This window comes from Galleria mellonella, unplaced genomic scaffold (assembly GCF_026898425.1).
Source record: "Galleria mellonella isolate WM207_F2 unplaced genomic scaffold, CSIRO_AGI_GalMel_v1 utg32, whole genome shotgun sequence".
Taxonomy (NCBI): Eukaryota; Metazoa; Arthropoda; class Insecta; order Lepidoptera; family Pyralidae; genus Galleria; species Galleria mellonella.
The window spans coordinates 8,538,089-8,557,957 of NW_026442075.1; the positions used below are offsets into that span (position 1 = coordinate 8,538,089).

Here is a 19,869-nt window from a genome sequence, read left to right on the forward strand (position 1 = left end):
AATTAAATTATTTCAATACGTACCTATTTTTAACCGACTTCAAATAATTAAAGATTATGTCCCACAAAACCGACTTCAATTGTGATAAAACCAATTAAACTACTAAATCCGTTTCTGATAAAATTTCTATGGGACGACGGATGACATCTGTAAGTATATCCTCTTAAGAAATAAAAATATTTTCCCAAACGGTTTACAACTAACGGAGTTATAAGGTAACAAACATAAAAAAATACAACCAAATTAAGAACTTTGTTCTTTTTGAAGTCCGTTGAAAAGAAAGAGGTTCTGGATTCAGTTGATTTTTTTTATATATTGCTCTTTAATAATGGGCATTCTTCATATTGTCCGGATATTAACAATAAAATTTTATTAATCACTTGATTCATAACATATGTAAAATAACACCCAACACTCACAATATAAAACATTCAACCCGGTATTTGCTCATTATGCAACGAATATAGCATAATTGGCAAAAATATAAGAGAAACTTACTAAGTGGATGTCATTTAATGTCGTTGAGAACATTATTTGTATTTTTACATACAGCTAAATAAATTATATTTTTCAAACTATTACAAGACAGATCGAAATACGAATAAATTATTTTGGTAGCAATATGATAAATATTTTTTATTGGAGCTGTAAGCGTGCCCATCCATAACGAGTAGTCACATAGTCTCTCACTTGTGTTGCACTTACACTATTAATTAGATGTAAACATCAAGATAACGCTTCTCACATTTTGTTCACATAATGTCTAAAACACTAGCATATCATTTATGTCTGTTATGTTTTATACAAGCTTAGATTATATATACAAATAAATGCGAAACGATACCTGAACACGATTTTTTCAAAAAATTGTCGAGTTATAATTAAAAACAAATTCTCGATTTTATGACAGTGTAAAATGTAATGTTTTATCATTTCTTACATCTGCAAGATGTGGTAGAAATCAACTTCTGGAACAAAGATACACAAATAAAGAAAGAAAATGGTAGAATACACATAAGGAAAACACGAAAATAAAAGGCTACATCACGACCCTTAACTGTCATGGTAACAGAATGCCGTTCTCTTTCTTTAAGAGAGACTCGTGCTCGGCAGAATGTTAAGAATTTATTATGGTTATGTTGTACGGAAAGTTCGTACTGCAACACTTCAAGAAATAAAATATTTTAGAAGCATTATATAAACGCCTATTTAAGGCGCGGTAAATGTCATGTTAACAAAAATAACTTTACAATTGAGAACAGTACAAATAGTCAAAGTTCATATCGTATCGTCCCCTAGCACTAACACCCAAATAAATGTACAAGCACACTAGTCATGATCCACAAGTAACTTATATTCATGTGTAAAGTGTACCTAACTATTTTTGTTCATTTCATTTGCTTTATGTGTGACCGTATTTGCATGGAGTGCTTAGTTTTCTAGTAATAATTTTGGCAATTAAAGAAGTATTTCTTCCCCAATTAATAAGTAAAAGTTCAGATCATCGTAATTTTAACTTTGATATATCAAGCAACAAGTCAAGTTTAACAAAGTAGCCACTGATCACTGTATTTTTAATTGAAGTAATGAAGATATTCATATTTTTTGGCTTTTTGAAACAATCTATTATGTTCTTTTAGAAACAGTTCAGATTCATTAATAGTTTCATAAGTAGTTGTGCAAAACTAGGCTTTTATGCAAAATTGAGGTTTATATTCGCCACTTAATTGCCAGTATTGGCTTATGTTTAATTTGCACGGTATTTATTACCAAGCACATGTTCGAGTAACCCAAGGTACACCCGTGTCTTTCTCTGCACCCGGATGTACCTACACCACCTGAATGCTGCAAATGCGCATTCATGTTTAAACATAAATGACAGCCAACATCACAAAAAATATGGATATTGCTATGTGTTTTGATGTAACGTAAAATTTTTGTTGAAAAAAGTATAAATGTGACTAAAGGACTCTTTAAACTAAATGGTCAAGTTCGTATAATGGAAGTTCTCGTTATAACTTTAAATAATGAGCGAATACTAACAAAATTATTTCTGTCTCTCTTTATACACACACACACGCACTCTGCTGGTAAACGGGACGCAACAGTGTCAGTGTACTACTTCCCAACAGCCGAAGACGATGAGGATGGACCTACGTTTAAGGAGAAGTTACTGGAGTGCTTCATGAAAGGAATAGACTTGTTCTGTGTGTGGGACTGCTGTTGGTTGTGGCTCGAGTTCCAGAAGTACGTCGCACTGCTGGTGTTCGACCCGTTCGTCGAGTTGTTCATCACGTTGTGTATCGTGGTCAACACATTATTTATGGCTATGGATCATCACGATATGGACATAGATATGGAAAAGGCACTTAAGAGTGGCAATTATGTTAGTATCATATTTCCTATACGATTAAAGTAAAATTATATATTTTTATACCTACATTGTGTCTTCATGTATGTAAATGTGTGTATATACGGTAGATTATAAATAACTAATATTCTCTTTCAGTTTTTCACCGCAACTTTTGGTATAGAAGCTACATTGAAACTAATAGCAATGAGTCCAAAGTATTATTTCCAAGAAGGTTGGAATATTTTTGACTTTATCATCGTGGCCTTATCACTTTTGGAATTGGGACTGGAAGGTGTTCAGGGTTTGTCTGTTTTGCGTTCGTTTCGTTTGGTAAGTTTCTGTTTTATGTCGTTAAATAGATAATAAAACACCATACGTAAGCTTAGAAAGGATATAAAAATTTAATTCTCTAAGTACATAACCATTGAAATAATTTTATGTAAAGTAATACAAGTTTTAAATACTTTCTTATATATAATTCTTCAATCGAAGGTTGCAATCACGGTCAATCTAGTTATTATGATTTAAAAACTAAATTACTAAACCGATTTTGATAAAATTATAATCTATAATAAATGATAACAAACAAAAAATTAGAACAGAATGGAAGGCTTTCTCCTTTTTTAAAGGCAAGTGAAAATTAGTAAACAGGTACTACAACATTGATATTAAATTCATCAAATGCAAAAAGAAATGTTAAATTATTAATATTAATTTTTTAATAGCATATGAAAGTACCGTTTTTATATACAACTGTAATAATAATAATAACATAAAAAAATTACACATTAATTAAAATGTCTTGGTAAATAGACAGATATTCTTCTTTTAAAAAAATATTCGATTTCAGTGAATTTATTTAGAATGATCTTCGTTCCGTTCAATACAGTTAAGAAGTATAGAGATACTCAGTGTTATCAAAATTCTGAGATAGATCTTTACCATTTTCCATATTCTAACCAAATAAATTATACTGATTGATTTTTTAGGTCGATATTTATGCCCATAAGGGCATAGGAATATACTCGGATAACTTACTGTATTATTACAGTAAATTATCTCCATATATTCCTAACCAAATTTGAATCCGAAGTCGAATTATTCTGTAACAGTTAACTTTAAATTTTCGCGTTATTTGCACATATTTTATATACACAATCGGGACTTAAGGCGATTTAAAAGTCTTTACACCGTGACGTGGTGCAATCCACGTCGAAATGTCATAATTAAGAAGCAGGTATGTAGATACGATTTATCCGTAAAGGCTTTTACATCCTGTTAAGTCCCGATTGTGTATGTAAAATATATCTCTCTCTTTACTGTTTCCTCCAAAAGATTACAATAGTAAACTTATATAAATATAAACAATTACAAAATATGATTTTGTAACGTTTCAAACTAGACGTTTGGTGTTGGGTAACGCCAATTTTATAAGCAAGGATCTAATATTGATTAAAAAAATATCAGTATAGCAACTATACGTAATACAGAACACATAGTATTTTATTAGATATTGAACGAAATTAAAATTTTATAGGACTGAACTGAAGTACTTTCTTCGACCAAAGGTTTTGACAAAATAATTAGATATCTGTCATGGATTGATTCCTGAAAAATTACAATTCAATGTCGTGCTATAACTACAAACTATATAACTTTCTATAACGTCTATGTAACATTTCAATAGTACAGTAAATTTTAAATCCTCTTGTGCTGTAAAATTTCTTTTATGCCAAATTTTAAAACTAGAACAAACAAAAAAAAGTACCTTGTAATTTTGGTTATGTGTAGGTACTGAGTTTTAGTATGGTCAGTGTACTACGGGAATGAGTGTTTAAAGCGTAGCATAGTCATTATTCATACATTTTGAACTAAGTATATAATAAGAACTTATTTAATGATAGTAAGCCTTAGTACTTGATATTATAATCTATATATTTATGTCTCTAAGCGACGCTTGCCACTTTCCATCAGGGGTTAAATATTTTTTTTTATACTTACAAGTACTTACATCCATTCTTTAATTTAATTAACGTATAACATTAATTTCAATTAGTAACATTGTTGTCTTTTTTATAAGAATAACGAAAGTCTTGCAACGATATGGTAACTTATGCCTACTTGTATGTCAAACCTATTATAACTTATATTTTTAGCATTATAATTGTTTATAATCTGATCTTTGCACATTATGTAACATGATATACATCACACGTACATCATACATCACAAAGAATTTCATTAAATATATAAATGTGATAAAATATTTTCAGCTGCGTGTATTTAAACTGGCTAAATCTTGGCCGGCGTTAAATCTTATTATATCCATAATGGGTAGGACAGTGGGAGCTTTAGGGAACTTGACCTTTGTACTTTGCATCATTATATTCATATTCGCTGTGATGGGAATGCAGTTATTTGGGAAGAATTATACAGGTTCAATATAAACGAAAATTTAGCATCTCTAACATAAGAATTAAGCTTCATTATTAATTCAGCTTCACACTCCCGAAATTTTTACACTGGGCTTGATTAAACATTACTTTCATGAGGACCCTGGGTCCGTCGCTGTGGCTTTATAACACGGAATGTGGCTCAAAAATACATGTGAGCCTTAAGACACGTTATAAAGCTATGCCACGCAGCTTTAAGATCATCAGTTAAGCTTTGCATCGAGTAATATAGATTTGACTTGCAGCTTTGCTTTTAAAAGGGTACTTTTATGCAGCAGGTCTTTTACTGATGGGATCTATGTCGATTATTGACAAATAGGCAATTAGACAAGAAGCAGAGTTAAAAAATATAAATATACCGATGCAAAATGATATTATTACCAAGAAAACAAACATATATCCCACTCATACAGATGAAAGTATGCACATTGTTAGGTAACTCAAGCACACATTTGCTAATTATAGTCAAAGTGATCCAGAATCACTCACGTCTCGAGTAAATTATTGAAAACAAAAGTTTCCTTCGGATACTGTGAGTGATTCGGGGTCTATGGAGAGATTCGCAGTAGCATAGGTGAAGCGCCGGTGAGCGAGCTTGTGTGACGCCTTGTTTCACAATTTGTAATTGCAGCTTCGAGTATTCAAATTGGCAAAGTCATGGCCGACACTTAATTTACTCATCTCTATAATGGGTAGGACAATGGGTGCCTTGGGCAACCTGACCTTCGTATTGTGCATCATTATTTTCATATTTGCCGTGATGGGTATGCAACTATTCGGAAAAAATTACGTGGGTAAGTTCATTGGTGGGAGTGTTGCATGATCATTGGTGTTTGAAGGTGTTGACTGTTGATGGTACGGCGGCGCCAGCTACATAATTTTTGATATAATAAATCTCTTTTTTCAAACAGAACTGAGCATTTATTCACTCTAATATCATAATAGTATATCATATATAAAGTATAATAGTACCCCAGTTCGGATTGAAAAAATGGATTAAAAATACCACCAGTGAATATATTTCGTTCGAAAGATACATTTCCAGTAAAACATAAACCTGTACTATAAAATCTGTAATCGAAGATATAAATATATGATCACTGCTGGTTCCAAATTTTATAGTGTGGAATACTGAGAATTTTAAAAAGCCTTTTTCCAAATTATACATAAAAAATATAAAAATACACATAAAAAAATAATAAATTTTGTATACATAATGGCTCTGTGTAAAAATTAATTTCAAAAAATTAATCAAAATGGTAAAAAATCTAATTGACTACCCCGTAAATATAATTTTTCGGTCAAAATTAATGTTCGACTCCATTATAACGTGACTATAATTCCACACTCTAAAGAAAGCTGGCTGCCCTGTTTGAATAGTAAGTATTGTGTTGATGTGCGTCACACTGTTGTGCTCAGTGTTATTAGACGATTGCAGATTTGACGTCCCTTACAAGTGAGCCTGTTACCCGAGAATGATTCTATGATTCCCTACAACTGAAACAGTCCTATTAAGGCGCCTCACTTGTGAAACAATCATCGCCTTGCTTTTCTTTGTTTCCTTCTTTCTATTTATAGCAGATCCTATTAGTTTCGACAACAGTATGTATCTATTGTTATTTTCTCTATTAGAGAATTCCTAAACTTTCAACGCGCTGTCTTATTTCCTTAATATTTATTATTGCGAGTAAGTATGCATGTTTCGTTTACGCTATAATTCCCTATTTACTGATAATTGTAGTACTATGCACGATTAGTGGTTATGTAATGTTATTTGCACTGTATGTATTTCATAAAACTAGTCTACTTAATAATAATTTACAAAAAAAAATTGCTATACTGTAAACTGTAAAGAAACATGAGCCATGGCTGAAAATACTAATTTTATTGTATGCTTTTCGCTAAGTTGGTTTAAAAGAAATAATATTTGAAATATTTTAAAAATAATAACAATAAACAAACATTTTCTCTGAAATATATGTAGCGTGATTGTGGTGTTAATGATATTATAACTATTTATACAGATTATGTGGATCGCTTTCCCGGCGGAGATTTACCAAGATGGAATTTCACAGACTTTATGCACAGCTTTATGATTGTATTCAGAGTACTATGCGGAGAATGGATAGAAAGTATGTGGGATTGCATGTTAGTAGGAGACGTTTCATGTATACCATTTTTCCTGGCCACTGTTGTTATTGGTAATCTTGTGGTTAGTATAATTATCTTTATAATTACCATGTAAGTAATACGTATAAGTACAATTACCTAATTGTAATGATCAATGATTAATGAATCGATCGATTAAGGAATTATTGTGTTTCTTTCTTATAAAATTTGCTAGTTTAATTTCAGACAACTTCAACTAATATCTGAAAATATGTATGCATATGTAGCCACCGTTCCACAGCCAAATTGCGTATTATTATAATTAGAAGTATAAGTCCAAAATTGCAATTAATATACTTTAAAGTTGCATAGTCTTCTTTTCATTTAAAATATTATCATAAAATAAATTATAAAATTATAATAAGAAGCAAAATAAACCAAACTAAATGTAAAAGAATTTCATAATAATTTATGTGTAAAAATACATAACCATAAATACCACATTAACCAAAAAATTTACAAAGACATATTTATAAATATAATTTGGTAGCACTCTCTTAGGATAGAGAATTGGCGGCTTTACTCTGACTCTATCGTGAATTATGATCTATAAGCTTGAGAAAAATAAGATACACATTTCACATTTCAGGTACTTAACCTCTTCTTAGCTCTGTTGCTCTCCAATTTCGGTTCATCGAGCTTATCAACTCCGACAGCTGACCAAGATACCAACAAAATAGCTGAAGCGTTTAATCGAATATCAAGGTTTATAGATTGGATAAAGCGTAACGTAGCCGACTTCATGAAGCTAGTGAAGAATAAACTAACTAATCAGATAGCTATTCATGCGCCCGGTAAGACCCGATCGCCAGTGTGTTGTAGCATGTATCTGAGTGTTCAGTGTACGAAAAATGTAGTCCTGCTCCTAAACGACAAACTGTATTTCAACTGCAATGGTTTTATGGTGTTCTATTTAGAACGTAGTAGAGTCTTGTTTGACTCTTCTATACATATACTAGATACTATCTTGTAAAATTCTTAATGTGTATTTTGTTAGTTTCGGTTTATATATAAATTAATTTAAATTATTGACTTAACATTAGTAATTTTTAGCAATGGCAACGCATGAGATCTATCGTGGATATTACAAAATAAGTATATGAAATTCATGGTGATATTAATGGCTATAAGCGACATTAAATTAATAATTTCTATCGGTATAATTCGTATTCATATAATATTAACATTTTGCTAATACAAAATATTGGTTGAACTTTAATATTATAAAAAAATAAGTATACCTAAACACGAATGGGAATATATCATGAACGAAGCATTTTAAATATTTACTCATCAGATCACCTCTAAGAACAGTAATAAAGGAAATATAATACTTAATACATTACCTGTTTACTTTTATTGGCATAATATAATCAAATTGATAAATAAAATAAACATTGCATCAAGAATAATAATTAATTTGAAATCAATAAGTCCGTTCTCAATTCCTCTTCGATGTTGTGGCATGGATGCTGTTGTACAAAATATAAATATATACTGGTACATTTAGCATGATATTTGTTTGTAATAAATTATTGCAAATTTCGTGTGTCTGTATTAATTTGTGAACACTGTGCGTTGCCTGCGCCCTAGATCCAAGTGTAGAAACGACCCCTTATAAACTTTATTGTCGTGTGTTAGATTTGAATCCTATACACAGTTTTCATGTTTTTATTCCTTTTAATTTAAACCATTCATCCTATATTTTGTACTTAAATTATTTTCATGCTTTGAATGTGTGGTCACTCGACTTATTTGTGTAGTTTATTGTTTCTGTGACTTCTGTGTGTGCATGTACACTTCATGTTGTATGTATATTGTTATTCATCTTTATTTTACGGCTATATGTATGTATTATTCAATACAAACTCTCTCACTAACAATTACATTGAGATTAATTCCAAAGCTTTAGGTATTACATTGAGAACAACTAGGTATTAATCTCTTTTTCACTTTGATCTTAAGTGATACCATCAACACATCTTATCTTACCTTTGTCATTAATATAGCACATACTTAATCAGTATATTGAAACATTACTTCAGTTATAATAAACAATATCAATTAGTTCATGAAATTATAAAACTCCAATTTTTATTTGTTTTGATATCATAACACAAAATCACCATATAACATTTGGATTTATCTCTAATTTTGACAAAAGAGTTTAATTAACCATATTTGGTACTGGTCTGATTTCTATGCTTGGTTGGTGGCGACGATGACGCACGGTGGATACGCAACACGTAGGCTTAAAAGCGGCTTTATGTGGCCGCTGTGTCTCCTCAGAACGAGTGGACAACGAGCTCGAACTGGGCACAGACCTCGAAGACGCTGTCCTGTACAAAGATAAGAAATTAAAGGATCAAGTAGAAGTAGCTATAGGAGACGGCATGGAATTTACGATACCAGGTAATATTTTTACACTTAGTATTATATAAAAATTTTTTATTTATATTACTGATTTTACGATTATTTTAAATAACATTCCAGGTGACAATAAATACAAGAAAGGAAAATTATTAATGAACAACATCAATGCTATAACCGACAACCATAGAGATAACCGATTAGACTGCGAATTAAACCACCATGGATATCCGATTCAGGTAAAAGAGTAATCCTTACTAATATCATAAATGTAAAAACAGTGCTGGCCCTGGGGTAGACAGAGAGGAGCGACACTCTAGGCGACAGACAGCAAGGGGCGCCAAAAATCGAATGCGAAAAAGAATTTTCAGCGAAAAATAAAACTTTGATAGCATCTTTTGAGAGGGGCAGGAGTAGTGTTGATATTTGTAATAAAAGTAGATTTTTATGAATTTGGAAACTACTATTTATTAAATATAAAATCTAAGTAGAATTTACGTAAAGTGAAAGCGTCGACCAAAGGACGCCAATAGACAATCTCTTTCTACCTTAATCAAGGACTGAGGCCGGCTCTGTAAGGAACCTTGTTTGTTTGTTACCACTTAGCGTCTTTTTATATTTTTGATTAAGAAATTTTAAATACATTTCATATATAGAATAAAAAAGTATATAGACTAATTTTTATATATTATTAATAAGTCCCATTAAACATTAATAATATTGTAGGACGATGACACAATAAGTCAAAAATCATATGGTAGTCACAAGATTAGGTCATTCAAAGATGAAAGTCATAAAGCATCGACAGATACAATAGACGGAGAAGAAAAAAAGGACGCCAGTAAAGAAGAATTAGGTTTAGAGGAAGGTATGAAACGTTGAATCAGATATTTTATGTTAGTATACTTTCTGTACCTAATGAAATATATTTAAAATTCGATTTTAATTTTTAGAAATGATTGAAGAAGAAGAGGAAGGAAAATTAGATGGTGGTTTAGGAAAAACAGATGTTGTCGTAGCTGCCGAAGAAGATCTGATTGACGATACGCCTGCCGATTGCTGTCCCGAACCTTGTTATCAGAAGTTCCCTTTCCTCGCTGGGGACGACGATTCACCATTCTGGCAAGGCTGGGGCATGCTACGATTAAAAACATTTAAACTTATTGAGAATACTTACTTTGAAACAGCTGTGATCACTATGATTTTACTCAGTAGTTTGGCTTTGGTGAGATATTATAAAATATTTCATTTGATTCGATTTATTAATAACCTTAAGGCATAAAATCAAACAATATTTTTTTGTACAGGCGTTAGAAGATGTACACTTACCACATCGACCGATTCTTCAAGATATACTGTATTATATGGATCGTATATTTACTGTGATCTTTTTCATCGAGATGTTAATCAAGTGGCTTGCTCTCGGCTTCCAGAAATACTTCACAAACGCTTGGTGTTGGCTCGATTTCATCATTGTTATGGTAAACTGTTTTTTCTATAACAACCATATATACTAAATTTATATACTAACAGTTCTTTTACAGGATCAGTACATACCATCTTTTGCCATTCGATCGAGTCAATTGTCAATGTTATGCGTAAGCTCAAGATGTTATATTCCGATAAATCAACGAAAAAGTATATTAAAATTATTAAAAATTGTAAATGAGGTAGTTATAAGTATTTAATTAAGTAATTGACGAGTAATGTCACGTCAGTTGTCCCTCGTAAACCACGGGGCGGTGATGGCGGGAGCAGATGACATCCCAGCGTTCCGTTCTATGCGAACATTACGCGCTCTGCGCCCGCTCCGAGCGGTCTCCAGATGGGAGGGCATGCGCGTGAGTACGCGCCGTCACCACCAACGCAATGACGCTATCGGTGTCGGTTGCATTACATTGCTCATTGACTAGCTCTTTAACAAAATTAAATAATCAATTTCCTCATTATCATTAATCATCTTAATATAGGTCGATGAGCAGTGTGGCTATGAAGCGTGTAGCTTTTTCTGTTTGATGTGTATCGGAACGAAGTCTTCCGACTGATCTCACTTCGCTGCCTTAAGCTCTCGATGTCGTGACAATGTTTGTCTGTGGATATTGCTTCTATATCTCTTTTACCCGTGACTCCTGCTAGTTAAAAGTTATTTAACTATACTACAACTGATTATACCCCTTTAGACAAAATTACCTGATCAAAACCAATAACTTCATATGCATGTGGCAATACAGTCTCTATCTTAGTGCTAAAACATTAGATGGTGCCGTTTTCAGATAATCGTTCTTTTTGTTATTCAATGTTACATTTAAATATACAAATGAAAATGGCACATAATCTATTTTGAATGCTGTTTATGTCCTACAAGAAATATTACTGCAGCTATGGTTCTGTTTTGATATCGGATTTGTAATAAATGGATCGGATTTGTAATAGTCATCAGAAAGTTGAAGATATCCTTTCAGAAGTTACTCGTATACATATGCACAACTTATATTCCATTTTTTCGAGGCACTTTCTTCGGAAGTTTTGAACTTATCTCATTTTTTGTCGAAACGGGGATCGTTCGCTTTCTTTAAAGTTGTATTATCAACAATAATCACTATTCTATAAATAATAGGTGACCAAATTTACTCCTACCATTGCAATAGAGGGCGTATGTCCTGAGTTTATAAAATATTTTACAGTGTTATTAACTACCTTTGTATCTTATTATCATTTATTATGTATCTCAAATGACAACCCTTGATTTCATCAGGTCTCGCTTATAAACTTCGTAGCGGCGCTTTGTGGCGCTGGTGGCATTCAGGCGTTCAAAACGATGAGAACGCTCCGCGCACTGCGACCGCTCAGAGCCATGAGCCGCATGCAGGGCATGAGGGTACGTACCGCCATGCCTCGCGAGCTCGGCCCTCTCGCTCACCTATTACACACCTTGCTCAACATTCTCACACTCACGAGTTTACATAACATCTTTAGTATATAACATCTTTATAGTCCCATCAAATGTAAAACATTGAAAATACTCATCTTTTCAATAGTCTACGCATCAATCATTTGGTCTTTTTACTTTATAAATTTATTAATTACTTTCCAAAGTTGTAACATGATCGTTATAATCATTGGCAGTAGTCGACTTATTGATTCACATTGTTAGAATTTCATTTTGAAGTCGTCAGTGGCACCCTTGAATGGCTTAGTATCATCACAAACCTTTACATCTTTTTTAGACTTTGGTAAAAGTGGAACTATGTCAGGATAGACATCCATTTGTCATGTTTTGGTACTTTTCTCTTGTCTTTTTTATTACTAGCTAGTTTAGCAATTGTATCTAGTATATTTGAAACGTTAATTTAGATTTTGCACTTTAGATTTTTCTTCTTCATCGCAAGGTCTCTTTTGGATCGCATGCGTTAGAACTTTCATATTGGATGGTTAAATAATTATGTTTAAAATGGTAAGTTACTTATTTAAGTAAACTGTTTTTGATTTACACCAATGTTTGATGTTGCTTTGTACCCATACGCTTATGCATGGTAGATAAACATTGTTTAGATTCATACATAAGTCATGTAATAATAAAGTTCTGTAGTTTCATTTAACAGTAATTAATATTGTAAATACTATATTTGAATATTAATATTGAATCATTTGCTTACTCATTTATTATTATTGCTCCTTAGGAGAGTTAAATTCTATTTATTTGAAATATACTGCAAGTTAGTATGCAATATCTTTTAAACATAAAATTATGTCCTCAGGTGGTAGTGAATGCACTGGTACAGGCCATTCCCTCTATCTTCAATGTGCTTCTCGTGTGCCTCATCTTCTGGCTCATATTTGCCATCATGGGCGTGCAGCTTTTTGCAGGCAAATACTTTAAGGTCGGTAATATTTTTATTTTATTGTAAAAAATATTTATAGGTAATATAAAACGAATATAATATTTAATATTAAGTACAATTCCACACACCATTACTAAACGTTATTAATTACTTCTTTAACTATTATGCTCTTTGTTATATTACAGTGCGTTGATCTTAACCACACAGCATTGAGTCATGAAATAATTCCGGACCGAAATGCTTGTACCTTGGAAAACTATACTTGGGAGAATTCACCGATGAATTTTGATCATGTAGGCAAGGCATACCTTTGTCTGTTTCAAGTGGCTACTTTCAAAGGATGGATACAGATCATGAATGATGCTATTGATTCCAGAGAGGTAAAATAATTTTAAATTTGTTATATTTGTGAAATATACATTGGAAGTGTGTTGATAATAATAACACTACACTCTTTTTCAGGTGGGAAGACAACCAATTAGAGAAACAAACATTTACATGTACTTATACTTTGTATTTTTCATCATCTTTGGTTCGTTCTTTACTCTTAACCTATTCATCGGTGTGATCATCGATAACTTCAACGAACAGAAAAAGAAAGCTGGTGGTAGTCTGGAAATGTTCATGACTGAAGATCAAAAGAAATATTACAATGCCATGAAGAAGATGGGTTCTAAGAAACCGCTGAAAGCCATACCAAGACCAAAGGTAGACAGTTGTTATTGAACCTGTTTATTAATTATTTTTCATTTTTAACAGTTATGATTTTTTTACCAATGTTTATGTATATGTATAACGAAACATTTTATTAACTACTACGTAATGTACCGTTTACGACAATTGTTTTGACTTCCGGCGAAAGTGTTCTTTAAGAAGAGTACAACGATTACGCGACACAGCGTCTCGTCTCGCATTGATAAATTTTAATGTTACTTAAATTCATAAAATTCCCTTTATACATATATATAGACATCCGATACATGTTTGATAAATTATATTTTGTTTAATGTTTAGCTGCTTAATAATATAGAAATGTTTATAAGTGCTTATATATTTGTCAAAAGTTGCTATGGTTTCAGAGCTAATTAAAGTAAATCGAATTAATACGTATATAATATCCTAAAATAGTTAATGTTCTTCCTTCTTATAATAATACAAGATTTGTTTTGTTACAGTGGCGGCCGCAAGCCATCGTCTTCGAAATTGTAACAGACAAGAAATTCGACATGATTATTATGTTGTTCATCGGTCTGAACATGTTGACTATGACGTTAGACCACTACCAGCAGTCGGACACGTTCAGCAATGTCCTTGACTACCTTAATATGATATTCATTGTAATATTCAGCTCTGAGTGCCTATTAAAAATATTCGCCTTACGATACCATTACTTCGTCGAGCCGTGGAATTTATTCGACTTTGTAGTAGTTATGTTTTCTATACTTAGTAAGTATTCTTTCTGATGTTTCAGCAAATATTATAGTAAAACTATTGATTAATGTGAATTTGTTTGTTCACAGGTTTGGTATTGAGTGATATTATAGAAAAGTATTTTGTATCACCAACGCTCTTGAGAGTGGTGAGAGTAGCAAAAGTCGGTCGAGTTCTTCGACTCGTCAAAGGCGCTAAAGGCATTCGGACATTACTGTTTGCATTAGCTATGTCACTGCCTGCTTTATTCAATATCTGTCTACTCTTGTTTCTGGTGATGTTTATCTTCGCTATATTCGGAATGTCATTCTTCATGCACGTCAAGGATAAAGGAGGTCTGGACGACGTTTACAATTTTAAAACTTTTGTCCAGAGTATGATCCTACTATTTCAGGTGAATATCAATAGATCACTTAATAAATAACTATAAATAGTAAATATAACAAATAATGATAATTTGAGTAATTAATTTATTTACAACAGATGTCAACGTCTGCCGGCTGGGACGGTGTACTGGATGGAATTATAAATGAAGAAGAATGTGACTTGCCTGACAATGAACGTGGTTATCCAGGCAACTGTGGGTCTGCGACGATAGGCATCACATACCTACTATCCTACCTTGTCATCTCCTTCCTTATCGTTATCAACATGTACATCGCCGTCATTCTCGAGAACTACTCACAGGTATACTTATGTTTAATTTGGCTTCAAGTACTTATTACCATTAACTACTTAAAAACTAATTATATTAATAATTTATTATTTTCTCTTTACAGGCGACTGAAGACGTACAAGAAGGTCTCACAGATGATGACTATGACATGTACTACGAAATCTGGCAGCGGTTCGATCCAGATGGTACTCAATATATTCGATACGATCAGCTATCTGACTTCCTCGACGTACTCGAACCGCCACTTCAGATACACAAGCCTAATAAGTACAAAATCATATCCATGGACATACCTATATGTCGCAACGACTTGATGTTCTGCGTGGACATTCTTGATGCACTCACGAAAGACTTTTTCGCACGGAAGGGTAACCCTATCGAGGACCCTGGAGATATAGAGGTCGGACGACCTGACGAGGTCGGTTACGAGCCGGTGTCGTCAACACTATGGCGACAACGTGAAGAGTACTGCGCGCGGCTAATACAGCACGCGTGGCGACGGCACCGGCGCGCCCACGACGGGCCGGGCGGGGAGGACAGCGCGGAGGGCGCGGGCGGCGCGGGCGGCGCGGGCGGCGGGGGCGGCGGGGGCGGCGAGGGCGGCGAGGCGGAGGCGGGCGCGGCGACGGCCGTGCTGCTGGACGCCGTGACGCCCAACGGGCACCGCGTGGTGCTGCAGGCGGCGGGGGCGGCGCCGCGCCCGCCGGAGCCCGCGCCGCCGCCCGCGCCCGTCTGACCCGCGCTGGCGCTCGCGCTGCTGCCCGCGCTGGTTGACGACGCGCCGCTGCCGCTGCCCGCACCGCTGCCCGAGCTCCTGAGCCCACCCAAGCGCACTTAATTATTTTTTACGCTAGACGTTTCGCATTGTATATAATGTAGTGTGTCGGCGGGCCGCGGGCGAGCGACGCGACGCGCGCCAGCGCGACTGCTGCGCGCCCGCGCCGTTTCCTTCGTGGACGTTATTCTTTCGCGTTTAGAGACGTTCGAGGTGATAACTGGAGTGTTTTATATTCGCGTGGCCGAGCTTTCAAGACTGTTTGTTTTGCGACCGACGTTCGCGCGCGTTCACCGTGTTTTATTGTTCAAATTCGTACCTTTTTAGTTGTCGCATTAGACCAGTCACCGGTGAAAAAGACTTATCGATCGGAGAGAATCGTTTTTGAGAGCGTGCCGTTTTTTTCGTCACTAGTGATTTAATATAAGGTATCTGATAAAAATGAGGAAACTGTAAAAGCTTATTTTTGTATTTGATAAATATCACTGTCTATCTGTAAATTCTAAATCAGAACTTTATAATAATGTGAAGATCGATGATCTGATAATTTATCGAATTGTAAGATATCATTTTCTTTCCCCGAAATGGTGTCGAACAATAGCACTATATTGATAGAAAAATATGAGTTTGCCGTAGGAACCTCTCGCTTACATTGTTTCTTTTTTAATGTTTAATTTCTGAACGTAATGTACCTCAATAAGAGATTACATTTAATTCAGAACTACATATATGAGGCATGTGGGCGAGCGACTCCTGCTTCGGTTCGATGTTGCGCCGGAGTGTGACACAAGTGACATTTGCTTAGTTATGTTTCGCTTCAGCGCCGTGCCGCTGAGCGCGGCTTCACAGCGCAGGCAAATCGATGTAGCACTCGACGTTTGGGAACCAGCGAGTTTATTTAACGTTACAAATGTCTTCAACACGTCCTTCGCATTCGGACGTTAGTATAATCGTATCTAATAAACGCTTAGAAAAGCAATGGCTACGCCGATTCATATCAATTTTGTCCGTATAGTTTTTTATAGTTCCAATTTATAAGCCTCTCACTGTACCGCAATGACTCTACGTCGTCGAATTCTATACGGGATCGGCACATCGTCGGGTTCCTCGAAGTTAAGAGCGTTTAGAAAATTTTTGCAAGTTATCTATGTAAGCTTAACAAATCAGCTGTGAAAACGGTACCAGAGTTCACTTCCGTCCTAATTCAGTACGCATCATAGGAATCGAGCCATTTTATGTAACGCGCACTTTCCACGTAACTAGTTAATGTAATTTTCCTTCCCCTGAATTACATTAGCTACCGGAGGCGAGGCGCGTGTTCGGTTATCCCCAACCGGCCGCGCGCTGCTCCTCCCCTCTACCGCTCTTAAAGAGGATCTGTAGTTCAACTTACGTTTATACCGCAGCTAGGTCTTTCTAATGCAATATTGACTTATTACGATTTATACTAAAATGCCAAAAACGCCTTAGCATATTTTCAATCTTACCATAGCAGTAGCACAATACTCGTAGGTAAAATTGTCATATATGTTATTAATAAATGGATTGATATTAACGCGACAAATATAATCTAAATGTTACAATACAAAATACCCAATAACTTTAGCTCTCGATTGTAACGATGCGTTTTGCGCCTACAAAATTAGAATTGCGTAGGCGCATCGTGTCACCCCATGTGTTGATAGATAGGTATATTTGAAATGTTTCGCTAGTCTGTACAATTATAGGTACTACTGCGTTAGTACTGTAGCACTATATGTTAGCATTGCAAGCAAGACCTGTTCGCAGCTACGTGTTAATCTAATGATCCTCTTTGAAGCGTGACAAAATATTATAAACCTTTATCTAATAATTGCGAGCGGGCTGGTACTGCTTCGATGAATATTGCTCTTGCAGATTATTACATTATAACGATGTTATAGCATTGTACAACCGATTCGGCTACATGAAAGAGATCACCGTAATTAGCAATAAGATTATTTATATACCTAAGAGATCGAACGTCCCTTACCGAGTAAGGTAGATTATTGAAGTATTTTTATTTTACAAATGACATCTCTCTAGATAGATGGAACTAGCGCAGTTATGATGTATTTAGGACGTACGCCGTTCGCAGCGTTGAACACTCGAGTGGCTCATAAGAGTTGAGTTTCGTGTCAGTATTGTCTTTTCTAGCACAACAAGTCATTAAATTTTGTAATTTAACTTTGGAAGTGGTCAATTTTCTACTGCTCTGTAAATATTGAGAGCTTATCGCCGGGTAGATCCCAAACCGCACGTCGCAACAAATAAATTAATCATATGTCTACTATCTATTGATATGAGCGAGTAACGCAGCGATACATAATAAGCTTGAAGCAATAAAGTTATCGTGTGCTCGAAGAAAAGTTATGCTTTTCATTATACGAAACATGTCACCAAATAATTGTGTCGGTTGTTTTCAAAATTCATTTTACCCGTATTAACGAAATGGGATACATTCTGAAGTGCAAGACAATCTAAGTGTTGCAAAATTTAAACAGTCAGTGTATCTAAACTAAAATGAGACCCTTACCGTTTTGCACATATTTTGCAATAATTATGGTTACAAATATGTAGATAATTTTATAAAGTGTGCCGTTGGGCGGGGTGTGTGCAAGCGACCTTCCCCATCGCTCGGACATTCCCCGCGGCAGTCTCGGACGCGCGCACGGGAGCGCCGCGTCTCTGTTTCATCGGATCTACGCTAAGTGGAGTACCAGGCATTTGCTGTTCATAAGAACCCCAAGTTTGAGACATACTTAAATCTATGGTCTTTTCTTTGCTTTTTATTATGCGACGAATCCTGTAATTTCATGTCGATCAACACATAAATTAACACATCTACCTAACTCTACTCAAATTTAATGAACAATTTAATCGCGTTCACAGATAACATCACGATTATTGTGAAGTTAAACCAAATGGTATGTTTAAATTACGCAAAAAAATTATAGTCGCCTTATATAACTCAAATGAAAGATCACGGATTCATAGTTCTCAGACTGAAGGCATGCCAAAGACCGGTGGTGTTAATTTTTATTTGGTCAAACCAAACGTTCTCCTTACTATTAGGCATATTTGCACAAAGAAGTTGTGTTTAATTAAGTTTAGACAATAAGTTATAATATCATTATATTGTTTCTTTAAACTATACTTATGACAAAAAAGTGAGTTCAGTTTGCTGAGTGATAGAGGTTTAATTGACTATTTATTATATATATATTGTTGAAGTTTGTACAAAATAAATTAAGTAAACGATAAAATATAGAACTTGACTGCTTTATATCGTAGTTTTCTTTCCATCTTAACAGCAAATGACGACGAAATTGTAATAGCTTCACACTGTGTGCATGTAAAATGTACTAGTATTTTATTTTTCCTGCAAATTAAATTAAAAAATGATGATGGTTAGCAAGTTAACAAGTGCTATATTATCTATGCCTGAACAAAGATATGTTATACTACAATTGATTCAACACAGTAAAAAGATAGTTCATTTAGAACTATTAAACACACTGCATTGACGTCATTAGCGCTGCGCTGTAGCTATAAGAACGATTCGCGCCTTTATTACGGCGAGTCTCAGGACAGCAATGGCACGTAGCGAGCTGAACTGATTTGAACAATCGTCACTTTATATACATATTAATGCCAAGTTTGTTCCTGAGTACCGACACATATATGTATATGTATGTATATTTCATCTCGTAAATTCGGAATATTTTTTTATTCCGACAGTTACACTGTCATTATTTCGATGTTACCTACATCTATTTCAG

General features: G+C 34.5%; 1 protein-coding gene across 32 annotated transcripts in view; it reads left to right on the forward strand.

The window, feature by feature from the left end:
* LOC113510793 (sodium channel protein para) overlaps window positions 1-19,373 on the forward strand; it is a 90,271-nt gene extending 70,898 nt beyond the window's left edge. For 6 of the 32 annotated variants that reach the window (XM_052896180.1, XM_052896184.1, XM_052896189.1 and 3 more), the window contains 18 exons: window positions 2,109-2,386; window positions 2,510-2,683; window positions 5,438-5,600; window positions 6,831-7,018; window positions 7,565-7,769; window positions 9,226-9,387; window positions 9,469-9,584; window positions 10,072-10,213; window positions 10,299-10,570; window positions 10,653-10,826; window positions 12,101-12,223; window positions 13,104-13,226; window positions 13,373-13,567; window positions 13,650-13,895; window positions 14,363-14,633; window positions 14,708-15,012; window positions 15,102-15,305; window positions 15,398-19,373. In XM_052896180.1, the coding sequence (XP_052752140.1) occupies window positions 2,109-2,386; window positions 2,510-2,683; window positions 5,438-5,600; window positions 6,831-7,018; window positions 7,565-7,769; window positions 9,226-9,387; window positions 9,469-9,584; window positions 10,072-10,213; window positions 10,299-10,570; window positions 10,653-10,826; window positions 12,101-12,223; window positions 13,104-13,226; window positions 13,373-13,567; window positions 13,650-13,895; window positions 14,363-14,633; window positions 14,708-15,012; window positions 15,102-15,305; window positions 15,398-16,030 (3,974 nt within the window). In that variant the 3' untranslated portion in view covers window positions 16,031-19,373. Of the gene's footprint in view, window positions 1-2,108; window positions 2,387-2,509; window positions 2,684-4,626; window positions 4,790-5,437; window positions 5,601-6,830; window positions 7,019-7,564; window positions 7,770-9,225; window positions 9,388-9,468; window positions 9,585-10,071; window positions 10,214-10,298; window positions 10,571-10,652; window positions 10,827-12,100; window positions 12,224-13,103; window positions 13,227-13,372; window positions 13,568-13,649; window positions 13,896-14,362; window positions 14,634-14,707; window positions 15,013-15,101; window positions 15,306-15,397 lie in introns of all 32 variants that reach the window. The other 26 variants (XM_052896186.1, XM_052896196.1, XM_052896201.1 and 23 more) reach the window with 7 other exon arrangements.
* Window positions 19,374-19,869: the final 496 nt, after the last annotated feature.